The sequence below is a fragment of the Watersipora subatra genome, chromosome 11, assembly GCF_963576615.1.
Source record: "Watersipora subatra chromosome 11, tzWatSuba1.1, whole genome shotgun sequence".
NCBI lineage: Eukaryota > Metazoa > Bryozoa > Gymnolaemata > Cheilostomatida > Watersiporidae > Watersipora > Watersipora subatra.
In genome coordinates, this window is record NC_088718.1 from 8,725,226 (window position 1) to 8,748,286 (window position 23,061).

The 23,061-nt window shown below is 32.5% G+C and overlaps 2 protein-coding genes across 2 annotated transcripts; one reads left to right on the forward strand and one right to left on the reverse strand.

Annotated features, from left to right (window-relative positions):
* Window positions 1-236: 236 nt before the first annotated feature.
* LOC137407784 (uncharacterized) lies at window positions 237-2,482 on the reverse strand. Its single transcript, XM_068094165.1, has 3 exons — window positions 2,443-2,482; window positions 621-908; window positions 237-472 (listed from the first exon to the last, which is right to left on the reverse strand). Exons 1-3 carry the CDS (start codon window positions 2,480-2,482, stop codon window positions 237-239), a joined length of 564 nt encoding a protein of 187 aa, XP_067950266.1.
* Window positions 2,483-11,809: 9,327 nt separating this feature from the next.
* Window positions 11,810-12,406, forward strand: LOC137407785 (uncharacterized). The gene is made up of 2 exons (XM_068094166.1): window positions 11,810-11,980; window positions 12,080-12,406. Exons 1-2 carry the CDS (start codon window positions 11,810-11,812, stop codon window positions 12,404-12,406), a joined length of 498 nt encoding a protein of 165 aa, XP_067950267.1.
* The last annotated feature ends 10,655 nt before the right edge of the window (window positions 12,407-23,061 follow it).

Below are 23,061 nucleotides of genomic sequence, written 5' to 3' on the forward strand. Positions count from 1 at the left end.
GCGTGCAATAAATTAAAATTTGTTTTATTTAGTTGCCAACATAAAATATCATGAAGTTTTAACAATTTTGGCAGCTTGTCTTTTCATTCTACAAATTGTGTACTCTTTTTCTACACATACAAATAGGTTGGGGTTGTGTTCAAGTTTACTTGCCGCTAATTTTAAAAAATTACAATCACAAATAAATACAATTGCTTAAATTTGTAAAATATGATTGTGAAAAGACTAATGACAAATTAAACTAAATCTATCTGGTAAACCTGTTCACCTCCTCTGTTCAGGATTCTGACTGCCCAGACATTGTGGACATTTTCGAGGTTAATTCTCAACCAAGGATTTTCATCCATATCACTGTGGGCAATAGATAGACTTTCATCGTTTGAAGGTGGGCGGTATATTCCGTCTACTGCAAAGTCTCCAGCACGTTGGACACCATTCCATTCACAGACGAATGACATAGATGTTGGTTTCCCTGGTGTTGGTGCATACAATGAATTTAGATATTAAACCTATATGTACTTATAGCATTTATACTTATATAGTCCTTATACACTGGTAAGTCAGCAAGTTCATGTAGAAAAACTAAGTTACATTAGTAATCATTTGACCGCAGTGCATACCTCTTGCGAGTGTTTGGCTGATAGGCAGGAGGTAAACAGCATCTTGTGATAAGGTAGAGTTGCTTGACTCTTCAGTTACATCCACGTAACTGAACAGTAAGCAAGTTCGGTTTGAACTGGTATACAGAAAGCCCATGCAGGTTGGTATGGAGTTGCACTCTCCTGCACATTTCAGAGTAGTGCTGACATCGCCGAGGCCAGAAAAATTTTCCAAACTTGATGGAGAAACACCAAACTTTTTGAAAAGCTTTTCCTCATCAGCCAACACAAAGGTAAGAATAAGATAAACTGTAAAATATTAATTTGAAACGTCACAAAGGTATGTGAAATACTCAGATTGAGTACTCCGTCTGGTTGATTGGTTCATGGTTAGCTGCAGACATTTAGTTTGTCCAAATTTTTTTTAGCAAAGTTTTTTTTATTCATATTGCCTAAAATTAAAAAATAAATTTACTCATATTACATATTAAACGTTTATTTAACTTATCAACAGCCTATTGAAGATACAAGACCACAGTGAATATTTTTGTCATAAAATCAGTTAAATGACTAGCATTGCACATCGTATGAGTTGTATTTGCTAGAAATATTTAACTCTATATGTTGCTGTCTTTAAATATTATTTACCTGAATATGAGTTCCACAAACTACCAGTGGAAGAAGATAGCACCATAAACATTTGTACGGAAATTTGTTGAAGAAGTTGACATAATACTTCCAAGTGACTCATACATGTGTACAAGAGTCTCCATTAACTAGCAAAAAGCATGATAACGTTTGGTATGAAATATTTAATTTGTAAGGGGTTCTGATTGATTCAATTTGCCAGCCAGATCAATATAGGATTAGGTCAAAGGGAACCTAGTTGACAGTTGTGTTGGAATAAAAAATAATAACAGAAGTAACATAAATGATTATAAGAATAATAAAGAGAGTAAAGATAAAAATCATCTTGGTAATAAAAATAGTCATTGCAAGTAAAACATATAAAATGGGTCAATAATATTTACTGAGAATCAACTTAAACAAAGATCTGATAACTGAATTGTTGTTTTTTTAAGAAAACTAATAAAATCATAAATAAGCAAAATATTTTAACCTGAATTCACTTTAAATCATCACACTTTGGAACAACTTTTAAACATTGTAAATTTCAACTTTCAAATTATCATAAAAAAAGAAGAAAAGAAATAGATTAGCTGTTTCAGAACTTGATAGGTAAAACTTAGTCTTGCTTTAGGTAAAGTATTTAATCTAAAACCTATGATACTTTCCTATAAAAGTGTCAAAAACCCTGCTAAAAGATAAAATTTGTAAGATATGCTACTTTTCTGAACTCAAATTGGAATGCACCAAAGCCTAAAATTTTAAGGTTTAAATATAAAAGGATAAATGCAACAGTGTATAATGCTATTGTAAATTTATGAGTTTGTAATGAGAGGTGGTATGTATTGTTCCCAAATTGTGTGAACAGCATTTTGTAGCTTGTTATTACAGATAGTTTAAGATCAACTGCCTTGGCAATGTTTTTCCTGTTAATTCAAAGCAGCTCTTAATGCATAGAATATATAAACAATAGCCATGTATGACTTTAAGTTGTTCATACTTTGTGGTAAATCAGAATTGAAATCTACTAAATATTAACTGAAGTGATTTTTTAACTGTATATTAATTTGAAAACTTGTTTTATTTTATATATTTATTTTCAGCCAACTAAGAGAGACTTCTGTTGCTCTCAGACACCTTTTTCTACTTACTGTAGTGTAATTATGACATTCAAAAGTGCAACTCACTAAAAATGAAATATATATCTTTTACTTACCGGCAGCTATGAAAATGCACCAGTACTGTAGAATATTCATTTTTTTAGACATGTCACTGCTAGAATATAAAGAAAAGCATCAAGAGTAAGTTGAGACTAATCTCTTGAATGCGAGTGTCTATTTAATTGAGTGAATTATATGCCAAGCTATTTATCGATTAGCTATATTACAGTGGATTAATCGTTTAAGTTGACAAATAAAAATGGAAGGAAAGCTGTTCAGGCTACCGGTAAAGTAAATTCACTGCCTACATAAATAGCAGCGTTGTGTTCAAATTTTATAAAACAAATATAATGATTGCTTTCCGGCAACTATAAAGGTTTTGCCTTACCAGATCAAATAATAACCTCATTGAGACTTGCTGCTGGTGTTTACTTTAAATTAAAATACAGCTACAGACTACTGCAGATAACAGCCCCTAATGTGGTAACTCAGCTAAAATTTTCTGATATTCATGTACCATAATGACTCAAATAATTAATTAGTTACTTTGCCCCATTCCTGTTGAAGGGCCTCTACTTTGAAGCTATTTAATTTTTATTCATTTGCTTTGTTTTGGTGTAATTTTGGTTTCTATAAACCAAACTCATAAGTCACACATTTTTAAGGTCTCTAATGTGTATGAAATAAATAATAGGTAATTTTAGCAACCAGTAGATATGAAAACTACACGAAAAAGTCATCAGTAAAATCATTTATGATAAGTTTGTTTAAACTTAAGTTTGTTATAATCCAAATATGTAATCATGAAAGTCTATTTACTCTCTACCACCTACTCTATTTTTAGACCAATTTATTGTCAGACCTACACTTTCTTATGTGTGTTCCCAAGGTAAAGTATCAATAAAAACCTTTCTCTTTATTTCATATTTTACGAATTCATGTTTTTAAATTCAGTCTGGTTTTCCCACATGATTTTATTTATGTCGGTTTGTACTAGTATTAAAACAAAATCATGTGCAGTGCATGCATAATTACCTGGTGTATTGATTATTGATCAAAGCATAGCAAAATTCTTATTAGTAAAACAAAGTGACAAACTCGAAATATTTTTGATGGACTCTACAGGAAAAAAGCTATAACATGTTAAATTACTTTTAGAAAAAGTTAGTTTTTATGTCATACGCATGTTTCAACAGTATATCTGCCTTGTTGTTCATCTCTTGAAGCCATATTCATGTAGTTACTAATTCATTTTGGCTGTTTCCTTTTTACAATGAAATTGTTCATGCAACATTCAGCAACATAGCTTTGATGAACACAAGCATAATGAAAGCAATATACATCTCTTACCAAGAAGCAGTTAAAGAGATCTGATAATATATACAGCTAGGGACAGCAGCAGGGACGGTAAATTGGCAGCATCCTCGTGAACTGTCCCTTAATTGGGTGAGTTTTTACAACATGCCACCTAAAGGAAGTAACTCGTCTACATCACCAGCGATTATCGAGGATGATGAGAAATTTAAGAAACTGGGTTCAAAGCTAGATTTTATTATCTCTCAACTCAGGGAATTCAATGTAAGAATTACATCGGTTGAACACAAGACAGCAGTGTTTGAAAACATGTTCGAATACCTCAGTAAAGAAATTAGTGACCTAAGAGCTAAAGTTAAAGAGTTAAAACAATCTAAAGCCAATGTAGAGAAAAAGCTTGACTCTTTCGATAGTTTAAGCGGGAAGGTAGATGCTAGCGAGCAGGCATCCCGTGGCAAATGCATTGAATTGAATGGTATTCCACATTCTAAAGATGAGAATTTACTTGCAGGCTTCAAAAAGATTCTAAAAATTTTCAAACTAGACTACATAAACCCAATGTTAGACATTGACAACATGTATCGCATACGCCAGACATCACAAGTGATAATTCGTTTTCTACGCACCAGCAAAAGAGACAAGTTTTTCATCGATTATCGCAAGAACATTCAAAATACGTCTTCTCTTGGATTTTCAGATAAAGCAAAGATTTATATCAACGAAGTTCTTAGCCGATCACAAAATGAACTTTTCTGGAAAACTAGAAACTTTAAGGAGGAACATAGTTATAGGTTTATATGGACATTTAAGCAAAATATTTACTTGACAAAGACTACGGATTCCGATGATATCGAAATTTTATCTGAACAGGACTTAGAAACACTGAAACTAATATAAATTTTTGTTTATAATATAAGCATAGAAATGTAGATTTATGGATATGTACATAACATGCCCTGATTATGATATTGATAAACTTGATACTTTTTCATCTAACTCTCTGACTACTTTAAACGCTAATATTAAAAATTTGCAGAGGAATTTTTCTCATCTTGAATCTATTGTGTACAGCACTAGTAAACCAACTGATATAATATGTCTTACTGAAACTTTTATATATGATCATGAAATATCTTTCTATTACCTGGATGGTTATATATTTTTAGATGTACAACGTAAGACAAGATGTGGGGGTATCGGAGTCTACCTGCACAGTGGGATCGCTGGTGGGGTGGCTGGCATCGCGGTTGAGTTGGCTGTAACGGAGGCTGTCACTTTTATTGTTTGGAGGTAGGGTTGTTTGCATGTTTCAGACTGGTCTTACCATGACAGTAGTTACAGGCAGCCCAGTGCTAGTATTGGTGACTTTATGCATGACCTGGACAACTATCTTCAATCTATATCACCTTCATCTAATCATATTATGGTAGGAGATATTAGCATAAATACTTTTGAAGATAGTCATACCTCTTCCGAATATTTAAATATTCTTTTTAACTATGCGTTTGTAAACGTGATAAATATTCCTACAATACCTACTATTCCTACAATTCCTAAATACGTGTCTGGACCATATAAACATTAATTTTCATAACCACATTATTGTGTCAAGCATGTTGTTCACACCATTAAGTGATCATCTACCAACTTTCATTAACATTGATAGCCCTTCACGTTTTTTGAATATTTTGACAGCGCAAGCTTTTCATTTTGGAAATACAAAAAATTTAACGAGAACTCGTTTTTGAGAGGTTTGGCAGACCTTGACTGGAACCATTTGTTAAACAATCAATTAACATTAGATGAAAAATATGATACCTTCTTACAAAAATTGTTAGATGTTTGTAATACTCATGCACCCACTAAATCTTTTAACTCGCAGCCACAGGCGAAACACCACAAGAGAAAAGCTTGGATTACAACAGAGGTTTGAGACTTAATAAAGAAAAAAAGTTATCTATATCACAGAACATTAAATTCTCTGATAAACATGAAATTAATAAATAAATACAAAAAAATTAGGAACAAACTAACAACAGCTCTACCGCTTTATAAATCTAAATACTTTGAAGAGAAGCTTAAGGCTGCTTTTAAGGCTAAACACTTATTGAATATTGTTAATCAGGAATTAGGAAAAAGCACTGTAACTTCACCGTAACTAAATTAATCATTGACAATCGAAACCAGGTTTTAGAAGATGAAAAAGGTATTGCCGACCATTTCAACAGTTATTTTGTAAATGTTGGACCCAACTTAGCTAAAGCGTTGGGTAATACTTTTCAAGAAGAAAAAATACTATTGCAAAGTAATCTGTCAAATCCAGAGTTTCAATTTAAAAAAGTTGATAGCACCGAGGTGAAAGCATATTTGCAATATTTGAATATAAAAAAAAGCAACCAGCTTAGATAATATTCTAGCAAAGCTATTAAAACTTGCTTGTTCCTCCATTTTCAATCCTTTGACAAAATCAATTAATGAATCTTTAAAAATTGGCCAAATCCCAAAATCTCTTAAAATAGCTAAATGAAAAACCTTTATTTAAAAAAGGCTCAGTAAAGCTTTGTTCAAATTATCCGCCTATTTCGATACTGCCTGTCATAAGCAAAATACTGGAAAAGATCGTGAACAACAAATAATGCAATATTTAGAAAGGAATAATTTGATTCATGAAAACCAGTTTGGATTTCAGAAAAATAAAAACACTACACTAGCTCTTACTCAATTCACAAATCAAATTTTAAAAGCCTTTAGTGATGGGAAAACCGTATTCGGTGTCTATCCTGATTTTAGTAAAGACTTTGATACTCTTGATCACCGAATTTATTTATATAAGCTGAAACAGCTAAAGTTTAGTTCAAAATCTATTAAATGGGTGGAAAACCTTCTTTCTCAACAAAAGCAAGTAACCATTATTGGACAATCTGTTTCTGATGAACTAAGGAATACATGTGGTGTTCCCCAGAGATCCATACTCAGCCCTACACTATTTTTAATTTATATTAACGATTTACTAAACATTTTAACAGTTTTTACTCCCATCATGTATGCCGATGATACAAACTTGTTTTTAGAATCCGAAGACTTAGATGAGAAAATTTCTGCAGTAAATAATGAACTGAATAATATTCAAAAATGGTGTACTACAAATAAACTAACATTAATTGTAGACAAAACAAACTTTATGATATTAAAAAACTATCAAAATAAATACGAATTCCCTAGGACCGCTTTAACTTTGCATGGTAAAATTTTAAACTAAGTCGAAAGTGTAAAATTTCTTGGTGTTCACATTGATACAAAGTTATCATTGAAGGATCACATAGACAAACTTTTTAATAGTGTTAGACCTTTGTTAGGACTCTTATATAAATGCTCAAGTTATTTACCCCACAAAATTTTGGTTTTAATTTACAACGCATTTATTCATTCTAAATTCAGTTACTGTATTGAGGCTTGGGGGAACGCCCTAGGTAAATACTTAAACAAACTCCAACTTCTACAAAAACGAGTTCTCAGGATTTTACATAAAAAACCTAAATTAGAACACACCCGCCCACTTTTTCAAAAATCTTCAATTTTTACTCTGAATAAGCTCTATAAATTTTGAACTCTCATCGCGTCTCATCAATTATTCTACAGCCTTAAATCACATCGCATTCATCAATATCCCACTAGCAGCTCTTTCTTAAATCTAAAGCTACCTCCCTCTAAATCTGCTTCGGGTCATCGCAGAATGTCATACCAGCAGTCAGCACAATGAAACGCTCTTCCTGATGAACTGTGTAGTGTTGTGAGTAGGTCCACTTTTAGACGTGCCCTCAAGCTGTACCTATTAAGCAGTGACTAAATAGTTTCTGGCCGCTCGCGGTTAACTTGTGGCCCAGTGCCTTGACTAGCAATGCTACTGCGCAGTTTGGACCTCATCATTATTTATTTTGTTGTTTTTACTGTTTTCATATCTTTTGATAAAGTAAAACAAACAAGCAAACTTTACTAAGTTGAAAAATAATTTTCTCACCCGTTCGTACCAAATGGTATAAAGAAAACTTGAAAAAGTTGTTCTATGAAAAAAAGGAAAACATTTGAAAAGTGGCACAAATTGTTTTAGACTGTACATAAATAATTATCTTATGTGTTACAACTTGCTGCTGTTTTAAATTTACGCCATTACTGTCTAATTTATCTGCTCCCACTCGTAGCAAGTTTTCTGATATATAAAATTATAAAAAAGTTATACAAAAATGGCTTGTGTTAAAGAGATGAGTTGAACAGAAAAATAACAGCTTGTAAAAACAAGAAAATCGATTTCATTATTCACCATAATTGGTGGTAGTCTTAAAAACATCTAAATGTGAAGTAATCATGTCTTAAAACATTAGTTAAAGATAATATGTTGAACTATTATTAACGATAAAGCTGGCTAATTATTTTGAAAGTTGCGTAGACACAATATAAGTTGCTGTTTTAGTACACTCACTGTGCTCCAAAGTTTAACCAATTTTCAAATCAGATTTGAATTGTACAGCTATCTTCACATGATTTGTTTGTTTGCACATTGTCAACTAAACTCTTAGCTTTTTTATCAGTTGGCATAAATATCAATGCCTTTATGTTGATGGTGTTACGTTATCTCGCTATAGGAAATCATAATGTTCACGGATTGATTAGTTAGTGACAGAGAAACACTTGTAAAGAGATTCAGTTTATGGGTTTATTGCATATTTTTAGTTTTTGTTGCTGTCTTGTGAAAGAACAGATCCTTCAGATAGTTGATGGACTGTAAATGATCTGATAAGTTAGTACTGCTCTAATACTTTAATAATTCTAATTTCCAGAGCAAAAGTCTCGCATGTGACCGGATAATATCTGATTGAGAAAACCAAACAACCACAGTTGTTGCTAAAGTGAGAAAATATCGATTGATCCTGAAAACAAATTGAGTAGCTATGTTTAAAGCTATAGAACTGTTTGATGTGAGGTGGTTAGTTGTAGGGTTTTTTTATGATTGCTTTGTAACTTATAACTAGTCAAGTCGAAAAAAACTGAATGTTCATTTTTCTTTCTTATTGGGTTGATAGAAAATTCTATGAAGTTATGACACTTTGATATTTTTTTTATTGCACTATCATCATGTATTATTGGCTAAATGCTGTTAAATATAAAAATTTACAAGTTTGTGGTAAAGCAATCTTCTCTCAGTATTTCTCACTTCTATCGGGTAAGTAATTTTTACTTCTTGGTAGCAACAGACCGCTAGCATGCTTATCACTTTTTTTTGTGTGTTCTTTAGCAGCGTAACACTACATAAACTATTGTTCAATTCAAGTAAGTGAACATTAGAATGTTTTTTAAAAATATCAAAAGATAGTATCGGTGTGACTACTGATACTACAGTATATTTTTGAATTAGCACTTAACATTTAAACTTGTATTGATGAAAAGGCAGATCCAGGGCTGACTTTGCTGGCTTGGAATAATAAGATGAGTAAGGAATGAAAAAGTGAAAGGCTTTCAGTTTAGTTTTTTTAAATACTCTGTATAGGAAACTATTGATGTAAAATTTCAAACATACCTTGAGGAAGTAAAATATCAAGACAAGGGTTGGTGCATTACAAAAATATCAAGAAGCTAGTAGGAAAGGAGATCAAAGAGAAGGGAGGTGTTACAGGAGTTTTGTTTGATAAAAATAAAACAATATCATTTTGGAAGTTCATTGGTAAGACCTGATAGAATGTGTAACAAAAGGGTGATAGCTGGGCCAAGAGACAAGAAAAACAATCATGAGCCCTTTCAGAAGCCTCTCCGAAATGGTAGAGACATGGCTAAGTCTTACTGACCTGAGCCAAAAAAAGTCCCAACCATCCCTCGGCCCAACCAGAATTACAGTTGTTGGACAGCTAAGCTCACCACCGAGCTGGCAAAAAGGAAAATTGCCTTACGATGGTTTCGTTCATGAAAAGACCGACCTGCAATCAAAATAGCCCTTCCAAGAAAGAAGTGGAGTCTACAGGATTGTAGTGAATCTTTTACAAATGGAATTTCATTTTACATATTGATAAATTTTTAATTAGAATAGCTCAAATGTTATGATATTTAACAATTGCATACAAATGTAATATCTTACTCCAAAACAGCAGGGAGTGCAAGTAATGATCTACATATAACAGATAATTGCACCATTATAGCTAACAGAATATTTCTTGGTACAACAGCTCAAATAAGTTAATATAAATAAACCAACCATAACGTTACAAGATGTAATAAAAATATTTATTTACAAATGTTATTTGTGCATATTTTAGCTATACACAAAGTTTGTTATGTATCCCTACAAAGAACAATGAATAAAGAAAACTGATAAAAATGCGGATTAAAAAAAGAACTCATTTTGAATTTGAAAAATCATATTACTAATTATAATTTTTATTCAGTTACTCTACTTCTATATATAATTTATATTTTTCAGTTTCTTCTCTGTCTGTCATCTGTTTTCTTTTGTCTGTTTTCACTATGTCCAGTTATATCTATTAAATTTTTGGAATCAAAATTCCACACTTTGCTGGACTTGAACTCACAAATATGGCGCATGTAGTTTGACAATCCAGCACTTCAACCACAAGACCACGGAAGCTCTTACAATGCTTGCTCTTACTACATAAACTAAACATCATTTTCCGTTTTCGCCCTAAAATGACATATTAATTTAAAATCTATGAACTCATTTAGCTCTGTAAAATGCAATTCTTTTTTTATACTATCGCTAATTTGTTTACAGCGAAAGATATCAACAGTAGATTTTCCAAAAGTTGAATTTTGGGGATTGTTCCACTGATTACAACGAAATCACAATTTTTAGTTGGTGTTTTCAGTTTGTATTAATTGTGTATTTACCAAATCAGCTGTTTCGTAGTTTACATACTAGCTATTTCTTTCACACCTACATTTATTTGCTGTCCTAGTTTGTTTCAACTGCTCCAAAGACTTTTTTCCGGCCACACTACATTTCTTTAATTCTGATAATAGTGCATTAATTTATAGGTATTTCTACACTAAATAACATACTAATTTAAATTCTATAAACTCTTTTAGCTTTATGCAAAGCGATGCTTTTTTGTCCTCGTTGTATTACGGCTAATTTGTTTTCAGCAAAAATATATCAACAATAGATTATCTCGAACTTAAAATATGGCGATTAAATTCTATTAAACCTATGAAACATGATGTTTTTTTTTGCGTTTTCAGGAACTTCTATTTTCTGATTTTCATAAGGTTCAATTGTATTATTTCCAGGAGAAAAGGCCTCTACATTCTCTCACTGCTCGGTCAAACAAAGACCGTACCTTATCCCTTTCTTGCATTTGTACCGGCATCGAGAGGTACCAGTATTGTCGTAATATGAGTTTTGATAGATAGCTGCTGGCGGAACAGTAACTTTCTTAAATGCACACTTCTATGCAATAATTGTCTTTATTAATTCAACATATTAAGAATTTTTATTTTGTTTTCTCAGTTCGTATTATTTGCATCATAACCAAATCATCTCTTATTGAAATTGTAGCAAAACAGACTAACTTAGCTATTGTTTGCTAATTATTTCGCATTTACAATTAAAGTTTTTTGAAGTCATTTTATTTTATTTTTTTATTGGACCTGCATGAAACATTTTCTTTGCAATGTAAAGTTCAAAAGTTGTTTGACAAAGTTTGAAAGCTTTTACATTCGTTTTTATTTTCTCTCCTAACGAATTTCAATTACACAAAACAATTTCCTCATGATACGCATTGAAAGTTAGAATGGCAAATGCTGTTGTATGTTAAATACAAATCAATTTTCTGTTCAAAGACTTTTTGTCACCTGGGCAACGCCGGGTGGCACAGCTAGTTTATATATAAATCATTTTACATTGCTATTCTCGCTACTTTATAAACTGATGCAAAAACACAATGATGAACCAATGATGAACACAATGATGAACACATTGATGAACACAATGATGAACACGATGGTGAACACAATTATAAACACAATGATGAATGCAATGATGAACACGATGGTAAACGCAATGATGAACCAATGATGAACACAATGATGAACACAATGATGAACAAAATGGTGAACACAATGATGAACACAATGATGAACACAATGATGAACACAATGATGAACACATTGATGAACACAATGATGAACACGATGGTGAACACAATGATGAACACAATGATGAACACAATGATAAACACAATGATGAACACAATGATGAACACAATGATGAACACAATGGTAAACGCGATGATGAACGCAATGATGAACCAATGATAAACCAATGATGAACACAATGATGAATGCAATGATGAACACAATGGTGAACACAATGGTAAGCGCAAGGACGAATGCAATGCTGAGCACAATGGTGAACACAATGATGCACACAATGATGAACACAATAATGAACACAATGGTGAGCACAATGATGAACAGAATGGTGAACACAATGGTGAACACAATGTTGAACACAATGATGAACACAATGGTGAACACAATGGTGAACACAATGATGAATGCAATGATGAACACAGTTGTGAACACAATGGTAAGCGCAATGATGAATGCAATGATGAACACAATGATGAACACAATGGTGAACACAATAATGAACATAGTGATAAAAACAATGATGAACACAACAGGTGTGAGCCGGACAGCTGATACAATTGATGTATTCTGCTAGATATATTTTATATATAGCTTCAATGAAAGGCAACTTACTGTTGAGTTTTAGCTTAGCTTTAGTTTGAGCTTGATGCTTTTTAGATTGTTTGGCACAAGCCACACTGTTTGGCTATAAATAGTCAATTCCAAGGTTTTTTGACAATAAGACAGATAATTTCTGTTTAAAATGCCTTTTGATTCTTGAGCTTTGAGAGATGAAGGCAGTCTACAATTTTGAAAATATTTCAGGCTGTTCTTGTTAGTTTGACTCTGCTATGCTGCAGCTTATAGCAGGCTAGGAACAATAGATGGTAAAGGAAGGCACTTAAAGCATTGCCAAGTGCAAGAAATTGCACAGAAAATCTAAAACATTTCGGTTATAGCATATTCATACTACAATACGTTAGTGTAACATATTTCATAAGTAGATAAATCCACACAACCAGATATTTATATAAAATATTTGCAAAAGTTTTGTAGCTATTAACTTGTTGTGCTTCATTGAATAAATTTGTAACTACATGAGTGATGAATACCAAAAATGCTTATTTTTATTCCACACCTTTTGATAAAAAATATAATGTATTCACGTGATCTTTCATAAAACAAAATCTTTTTTGACACATTTTGTTAAATAATTTGACAGTACAAATTATCTTCTCTTGTTAAAGATATATAACCATGGATAGGCAGCTCCAATGTTAAAGCTGTCAAACAACTAATAAGCAGCTAAACAGTTTTTCATAGTGAAATAGATTTTCTGGATAATTTTATTAAAATTTAGGAAAATGCAGAAAATTAAGAAATAATGCTGAACATGCATTATTTAGTTAAGAAACCCTGCTTTCACTAGATAAATTTCCATTCAAGTTTACTCTTACGTGTGTGTTAAACACATGTTTTGCAGGAAAACTTTAGTTTTTTAAATACTTCCTTTATCAATTTCTCTAACCTGAGCATCTGACTGAATAAAATATCTTATTTTAATTGTTTTGTAACTGTAATTTAGTTGTTTCTGTATTAGCTGCCAAAATACTTTTCTACATTCAGAATCAGTAAATTTTGTTTTCCCCAGAGCTTTTGTGCAAATGACATTCATAAACAGACAAAGTTGACTTCATTAGGCAAGTAAAAAGCATTATAAGCTGCATTTGCAATAAACTAGTCTTAACTAGTTTAAGCCAGTTAGAACTGGGTCAAACTATTCAAAACTGGATGCATATTTTAAATCTGTTTAACACTCAAGGTGATTAGCTGCTTTGCCTCTACTCTAGAATGTGACCTACTAGTTTTGTAAAAAATTGTTAGATTAGCGTTAGAATATTAATTTTTTTTATATATTTTTTGTGTAATTTCAACTAAAAAACTTTTTAATAAAAGTAGTTTTTATTTTTTATTCTTTTTTTTCTTAAACAAATTTTATTAGGTGCTTTTAACTTGGTCTGAACGGTCACGGTTGCTAATTTATTTTATAGCTTTTACATGTACATTGTAGTTTACTTTAGAATCATATTGAGTAAACAAAAAATATATACAATGAGTACATATAAACTTAAACTAAGTTTTTTATTACTGCCAAGTTATACATATATTTTCAATTAAGTGGAACTTGTACTAGAGGATCTAAAATTTTACTATAAAAACTTCATTGGTTTAGTAAACTGCAATAAGAAACTTCATAAATCATTGCGTGGGTTTCACTGCTATGTGGGGTTGTTTGAGCAGTTTCTTTCACAATTAGACAATTACCATTCTTGTCAAGTCTGGCTAAAACAGTCAAACTTGTTGGATTAAACAGTGTGAAAGTCATGATTGTACATGCAACTATTGAATATAGTCTGATTTAGCTCTGAATCTTTACCACCTAGACTCCGAGCCTGATGATCAGCTCACATAATTATTGAGATCTCATCATGCACATTGTTTCAAATTAAACTAATTTTAATCAAAATTATTTGTAGATGTATTTTGGTCAAATATTCCAGCAAAAATGTTGGCTGTTTTTCTTTTTAATACTTTTTTATTTGAAGACTTCAACGGAAGAAGGATCAATGTCAAAATTGTTCAAAATTGAGACATAGCCATTTTAAAGTTTCCAAACTTTTTTTTAGAAAGAAATACAACTATATCATAAAAACCTTTTAGCTATTGATTAATAAGAATGTTACCTGGGAATGTGACTAACAAAGAAGTGGTAGACATAATTTGGGGTGGCACAATATGGCCTGAGTTAACACCACTACACGGACATTGATCGACTTACTTTGGAAATCATTGACAACTCTCTACGCATTATGTTTTATTAGGTGATGATGTTACAATGTTATAACATTCTTATTTTAAACGCTATATAACAGTAAAATAAGAGGTTTCTACCATCCAATTTTTAACCAAACGGAAACGAACAGGTCACAATACTACAACAACAACTTTTTTACTGTGTTCTAGAAAAACTGCAATATTTTGTTTTGCATTACACCACACGTTTTTGCACACACTTCTTTTTTGCTTATTGGTACTATTCAGATATTTCCCTTCTCTTTCACTGCCTCTGTCCAATGTATCAAGTTATTAATCTTTTCATTGCCATTCATGTACAAATTTAGCTATCGTCCTATTGCCAGCCATTTTGCCGAAAATTGCGGATTTCGCTTCATGATATGCATACAAATTTTTTTCAACTTGAACCTCTATCTACAAAATTTTAATTATATATTTTATTTTTGCACACTTTTTAATAAATAGTGTTATAAAAACTTCAATGTATCTACACTTTGTGCATTGTTAAAGCTATGTGAAGCTACGATCGCCACAAAGCTAAAGCGATACTCAACAATGTTCTTTATTTCTACACAACTATTAATTTCACCACCATTGAAGTCAGTGCTGCTACTTGAATCGTCTCTGTAATCACGAAAATCTGAATCTGAAATAGCAATAATGTCATCAACATAAGTAATTATCTGTTTTCTAACACCGGCAGAACTTACAAAAACTCACACAAAAATGTTCGTTTTCAGGTTGGAAATTCTCAAACAAAAATTTGAAATTGTTTCATTGCTTTAGAGTAATTTTATAGAAAAAGCTGACATAATCAGCATAAGTAATTATCTGTTTTCTAACTTGAAAGGTACTTACGAAAGCCATAATAACACTAAATAGTTCGAACGTCCGAAAGAAAAAACGATCGTTATAAGTTGGAAATTCCCAAACATGTATGTGTTACTATTGGCTGAAAGTAATCACATGACTGGAAAATGATTTTTGTTGCTTGGTAGCCGTTGGACATTGATCACTTTTGCAAAGAGCTAGTTTATTTTAAGCAGGAACATCTCTGGACCTTGATCATTTTTGCTGAAACTTTGTCACAGAGACTAAACTTTGTGGCCAGAACTATTAAAAGAAGTTAAATCTAGAATTTTGAGAAAATGTGACATTGATCGTTGTTCCGTTGAGGTCTTCAGATAGGAAAAGTAAACTTAAAAATTTAAAAACTAGTTCAGATGTTAAAGAGTTCACTCTTTTCTAAAAAATAACTGACTTGTTCTTTCTAGTTTACACTGTCCCACATTGTTTTGTGATAGTTTATACACTCTAAAGAGTATCGTTGTACCATGGCTGCTTATATATTACCCATTTACCGATTTTCTAGCTCCATAAGACTGTATATAAGGTACGTTGGCTTGTCCACATGGTACAATAGTACATTATTAGAGAGTAATAAATCTGCTAATAGAGCTGCATGTTTCAGAACTACAAAGGAATACCAGAAAAAGAAAACGTGAACATAATGAGATAAGATTTTTGCAGACAACTAAAATGACTAAAAAGGAAAAGAATTGAACTGACATGCATTGGAATGAGCAAGCATATTTACACATTTGTGCATGTGTAAGTGCAACAAGCAGTTGTGTGTTTAGGTAAAATATTGGCGTTAAACTATTCAACCCTTTGATCATTTTATAGCAAGAATGTAGCTTTACTATTTACCTATTTCTTCTAGTAAAAGACAAACCAAAAACACAATACATACATCGATAAACCTTAAAAAGCTGCGCCAGGCTATTTTTTCTAATATGTCTCTAATCATAACCACATGTAGTTTACTTGCTCTGATGTAATAAATTATCAGTGCGCATAATATTCTTACTAATCTTATTCACCTTCAATTAATTCATACTAAAATATGCCAGTTTTGATTCATTTGCTTTATTATATCTAAAGGAGTATACCTTCCTTACACTTGATAATGTTCTATGGACGATGCCAGAGTTTTCTTCTCACTTCTGACAAGATTAAACAGACCAAATGTGACAATTAGGCTAAAAAACAATTTGGTTGAATTGGGATATGTTTATAAAGGACCGCAGTCATTATCACCTACATTTAAACGCGGCAGCAAAGTTTCTTCAAGTTTCTCAGTATTTTGACAATATTTTAATATCAAATATTCCAACTAATTTGAAACTTTTTGAATTATTATGTAAAGACATATGCTGCAAAGCAACCAAAAATTCATAGTCCTAACTAAACTGAAAGTATGAAAAAAACAAAAAGAAACCACTAAGCTATGTTTACTGAGGCATAGCATCACGTGGGAAAACATTTTTTTTTAACTATTTTGAGCCCAGAGTGTAAGGTGTTAAGTCATTTAATATTTTGCTTGCTCATTGCTAAGGAGTTTTAGTTTATTGTTTTCTGTTGTCTATGTGCAATACAAGTTACTGTCATAAGGTCAATGACCATGAAATTTTAGTGTTAGTTTAATGGTAGTTAGAGTTTATCAGAGTTTTTATTTATTAAAAAAACAGGGTACAATCAGCCTCACAAATTTATTAGCAATAAAAACTGAAAGTCAAATAATTGAAATAATACAGCACAAATTGAAATGATTTTTAACTTTGTGCTGTATGAACTCAAAAGTAAAAATTAAAATGTTTAGTTTTTAGTATCTCAGAATCTTATAAAACTAATGGCAGATAAAAAAGGCAAACCTGCGCCTGGTGTTTATATAAGTTCAAGCATAATTAATGTACATTATTTGGGTGTAAAACTAGAAAAAATATGATACTACTCTTCTAAGAAAATTTTTACAGTTATAATAATCTTCACAGAAGCAGAGTTGTCAACCCATAAAATCCACCTTGCAACACAACTCCAACTTTGATCTTGAATGTTGCTCATAACTTGCTAAATTCAATAAACTAACTGAACAGCACGTAGGATCACTAATTGGTTAATGAATTATACAAATTAAAACTTAATGCATGTACCTCTAAAGCCAGGCATGTTTTTGTGGCTTAAAATAGAAAGTTTATAATTTTTTTTAAAACAAAATCTCTGTAATTTGTATGTTTAGCAGAGAGGTAACACAACAGCCAAAGTCGGGAACAATACCTAATTATCATTGCTACAAAAAACACTCAAAGCTTTCTATCTAGCATATATATGAACATGCAACTAGCAAACAGTTTTACATAACTCAGGACACAGTTAAACTTTATATGAGGTGTGATCCAGACTTATACCTCATTGTAACAGGAATTTACAAATTTTTATTTAAATAATAAACTCAATTTTCTAATGTTTTTTTTTCTTGTTGCTAAAAATCTTGTGTTTCCATTGTGACTACAAATAAAAATTGTCAAGTGTTTGCTTAAAGCACTAAAGTATTGTTGCCTATAAAATGGTCTGTTTGTAGCATGCCATTCTTGCAGTTGCTAGATAAAATTTGCACTTACAAAATACTTTAGAAAAATTGTTTTAACATGTTGAGTTACCCATCTGTCAATTTCGCTCACTTATATAGAATCTGTGTAACAGCAGCATTTCATCGCTGATGTGGTGAGCTCCACCGTGATGCTGTTTTTGTGACTTAATTACCAGTTTTTTATTCATGAGCTGATCATAAGCTGTCAGTAGCCATTAAGCTATTTTTTATGCAATGAGAACCGTATGAAAAAGAGATGTTTTATTTTTTGATCATCCTTCGAAATAATTAAAGGTTAATTTTTTGTACTTTTGCTGATAGAATAAACACTGAATACTGTTGATAAATAATAGCAGAGAATGTGAAACCTAGTAGCAACATTAACTATTAGCAACATCAGCTAGTAGTAACATCAGCTAGTAATATCAGCTAGTAGTAACATCAGCTAGTAGTGACATCAGCTAGTAGTAACATCAGCTAGTAGTAACATCAGCTATTAGTGACATCGGCTAGTAGTAACATCAGCTAGTAGTAACATCAGCTAGCAGTAACATCAGCTAGTAGTAACATCAGCTAGTAGTAACATCAGCTATTAGTGACATCGGCTAGTAGTAACATCAACTAGTAGTAACATCGGCTAGTAGTAACATCAGCTAGTAGTAACATCAGCTAGTAGTAACATCGGCTAGTAGTAACATCAACTAGTAGTAACATCGGCTAGTAGTAACATCGGCTAGTAGTAACATCGGCTAGTAGTGACATCAGCTAGTAGTAATATCAGCTAGTAGTAACATCAGCTAGTAGTAACATCAGCTAGTAGTAACATCGGCTAGTAATAACATCAGCTAGTAGTAACATCAGCTAGTAGTAACATCAGCTAGTAGTAACATCAGCTAGTAGTAACATCAGCTAGTAGTAACATCGCCTAGTAGTAACATCGGCTAGTAGTAACATCGGCTAGTAATAACATCGGCTAGTAGTAACATTGGCTAGTAGTAATATCAGTTAGTAGTAACATCGGCTACTAGTAACATCAGCTACTAGTAACATCAGCTAGTAGTAACATCATCTAGTAGTAATATCAGCTAGTAGTAACATCAGCTGGTAGTAACATGAGCTAGTAGTAACATCAGCTAGTAGTGACATCAGCTAGTAGTAACATCAGCTAGTGGTAACATCAGCTAGTAGTAACATCAGGTAGTAGTAACATCAGGTAGTAGTAACATCAGCTAGTAGTAACATCAGCTAGTAGTAACATCAGCTAGCAGTAACATCAGCTAGTACTAACATCAGCTAGTAGCAACATCAGCTGGTAGTAACATAAGCTAGTAGTAACATCAGCTAGTAGTAACATCAAATAACAGTAACATCAAGTAGTAATAACATCTTCTGTGCAACGAATGCTATAATAAACAGGTTTGATGTATCCAACATGAGCTGGTATTTTGTCCTTATAATTGATATGCTTATAAGAGCCTACAATGTGTCCGATCTATATAGTTAAATCTCAATTTGTCTCTGTCTGTCTGTCTGTTGTTTGGCTGTCCAGTTACCACTGTAAAGTTTTAGCAATGAAACATTTCCTTTGCACTGGATTCGAACTCGTGACATTCATGCCATGAGTCTACAAATAAGCTTAGCCGTTCTTAGCATTCAGAACTCTTTATCTGTCCTTATCAAGATTGCACACGCTAAACATATTATTTTTATTATTAATCATTATTACCTTTTGCGCTTGTTTTTCTGTAGAAATATTTTTAAACACTTTTTAATGCTGCTCATTACCTATTTTTTATTTGTAGTTTTTGAATGCGCCGCCTCAATTTTAATTGTATCGTTACACTTCTATTTTTGGTTTCTGTTGAGGTTGGATTGCTAAAACTGTAAAGATTAAATGCTTTTCACCTGGACAATTGTTTTAGCTTGAGTAGGAATTGCTTCCTCATTCTTTCTTAATCTGGCTCAACAAAGTACATGTACCAGACAAAGATAGTCCAATTTTTCATTTTTACATTTGTATCAGCATCGAGAGGTACCAGCATTGTTGTATTTAAAGTTTTCATGGATATCTTCTGCCGCAACAGTAACAATTTTATACACACACTTCTATTCACTCGGTGTAATTACTAGTTCACATTTATTTATGATATTTATTTTGCTTTTTTGGTTCGTATTAATTTGTATCATTACCAAATAAATTGATTTCATGTAGCCATTACTTGCTAATTATTTCACATGTCGACACTTTTAAAGTTGTTTTGTTTTTTCTCTTAACTTATTTCAACTGCCCAAACACTTTGCTAATGATCTGAATTTTGAAAGTTGAAATAGTAACTGTTATTACACGTTAAATAAAAATAAATTTTTGTTCAAAAAGTTTTTCATTACCTGAGCACCGCTGGACATTCTGCTAGTATATATACATGTATATATTTTGATTTCCATTTTATTAATTATTTTTTAAAGCAAACTTTACTCTAAATTGCATAGATAATTTCAAAGTTATGCTTTTTATCATAAATCAAACTGCTCTCATGTGTGCATATCAAATTTTTAAAGCCTAATTTCTGATAGACAGCTTACCAATCTTAGCATAAAGACAATTGTAAATATCAAGTACTTCCCATACAAGTGAATACACTAACACTCCCTACTTGTGTTACCAGTTTCAGCATTTCTATTAAAAGCTAGTTTCTAGACTAACGCAATAGACACTGGCAGTCTAGTGTGTTGTGACACAATTGGCAAGTGTGCCAATAGAGCACAGAGAACAAGATTGCACAGGAGTAATCTTTAAATATGGAAGCGGATAATAAGACAACAGTGTTAAGGCATTGGGTGGCTAACCGAATGTAAAGTCTGAATCCTGCCAAAAGCAATCTTTTATTCCAACCTTCAACCTTTACCTTGAACAGATGAAAATGGCACTTATCATAATAATATTCCTTTAGTGTGTTTCAGTCAGAGGTCCTAGAGTTTTACCGTTTCTTCACAAGCTCTGATTGCAGGAAAAGTTTATCAGTTTAGCATTCTATTGAGTTCATGCTCAATCCTTGCTGACCAATAATAGTTGCCGATATTGAGTCAAAAGGTACGGTTTTGCTTAACTCATAGCGCAACGTTTCTTTAGCTTCTGTAGAAGGCAGCCAGATTTGAATTACTACTCTTAATTATTAAGTTGCCAATTGCTAAGAGATTATTTAATAGAGATTACAGGTTTCACGGTACTTGATAAAGATTGTGAACCACACACTTAAACAGTGAAACCTTGGTTCTAATCAAAAGTGAGGACAATTGATTATCCAGTCGACCACAGTGCAGACAATACAAGAGCTGTTCTAGACCAATAAAGAAAACTCCAGTCAGCCACAGTATAGGCAACACAAGAGCTGATCTTGACCTATAAAAAATATAACTCCAGTCGGCAACAGTGTACACAACACAAGAGCTGTTCCTGACCTATAGAGAAAATATAACTCAAGTCAGCCGCAGTGTAGACAACACAAGAACGGTTCCGAACCGATGAAGAAAAGATAAACAGACAACGCAAGAGCTGTACCAGAAACATACATACCAGCCAAAAAAAAAAACTACATGAGCTGAACTACAAACACTAAGATTAACTCATTTACGGTTTAAATATTAGGATCTATGCCTGCATTACAACTTAGCAAAGGTCAACTGTGAGCATCTGGATAAAACCATTCATTTAAATTAACATTTTACTAATCTACAATTGACCATTCTTGATTTAGGTACCACTACTAAACAGTTTTTTTTATTTTAACTTTGCTCTATTTGTACCAATCTTCTGGCAACCTGTTGCTTGGGACTCGCATCCGCAATTTTCTTTTAAGCAGTGCGCTTTTTGGCCATTTACTTCAGCATTTCTCAGGTTGGAGATGCTTTGGCAATGCCGCATAATGGCGACACTGATGGTGTGCATGATGGTATGTCAAGCACAGAATCAATAGATGATAGTAATGACAACTTGACTTTGTGTGAAACACAGGAAATACTTGAATCAAATAATGATAATGATAGTGAATTTAATAGCGCTCCCACTTCCAGTGTACTCGGCGAAAGCATGCGCTTGTGCCGAAAGGTAAAACTTTCCAACATTGGGAGAGAAAGCCGAATTTCTGAGATAAAACTGAAACTAACCAAACAAATCATGGTTCAGTACAAACTTATTGATAAGGTCCAGCGTCATGTAATAAGATAAATTTCTATTGACACACCGTATGAAAGTTGTGACAACATTGATGCTAGAATTATCGAGACTCGTGATATGTATAATGAATTAGTAGCTCTATGTAACACTGATATAGAATCAAATAACATGATGGAGACTATAAAGCCCATGTATGATGGCTTTGTAATCACAGTTAATTTTCTAAAAGAATCAGTAGAGGAATACATGGAGACGCTGGAAGAATTGCAACTGCGGGAAACTCAAAAGAAAATCCCTGAAGCCAACAGAGAAATATAAGAACAGGCAAGGCTATTTGAGGAGATGGTAAAAGAGAAAGAATATAGTTTCAACTATCCTTCAACATCTTCCGTAATGCATAACATAGAACCATTTAACAGAGCTGTCAACCAAACAAAAGAACCTGATTGGCAAGTAAGTGAATCAGACAGACACAACGCAATCATAACAGAACAGGAACAAGCACAATCATGCAAAGAAGTAGCTAGAGTTACTGAGCACATAGGTGGGGAAGTTGAGAGCAGCAGAAACCCAATCAGTTTTCTACTAGATAAGTCAAAAAGTACCATGTCTACTTCCGACACCACAAAGTCAGAACTATCAATTGTAGAACAACTAGCAGCCTGCCTGACAGCAAAATTTGGAAGTTTACATAAATCAGTAGAACCCAGTGTTTTTGAAGGAAACGTCTTAAAATTCAATGAATGGGAAGTAAACCTGGATTCCTAC

Excerpts from the sequence above, each read along its gene's own strand:
- LOC137407784 (XM_068094165.1), bottom strand. The coding sequence starts at position 2,482 with ATGAATATTCTACAGTACTGGTGCATTTTCATAGCTGCCG. Across the intron at positions 909-2,442 it reads GTGCATTTTCATAGCTGCCG|TTTATCTTATTCTTACCTTT; the intron begins GTAAGTAAAAGA and ends AATATTTTACAG. Across the intron at positions 473-620 it reads CAGCCAAACACTCGCAAGAG|GGAAACCAACATCTATGTCA; the intron begins GTATGCACTGCG and ends CACCAACACCAG.
- LOC137407785 (XM_068094166.1), top strand. The coding sequence starts at position 11,810 with ATGGTGAACACAATGATGAACACAATGATGAACACAATGATGAACACA. Across the intron at positions 11,981-12,079 it reads ACACAATGATGAACACAATG|CGCAAGGACGAATGCAATGC; the intron begins GTAAACGCGATG and ends CACAATGGTAAG.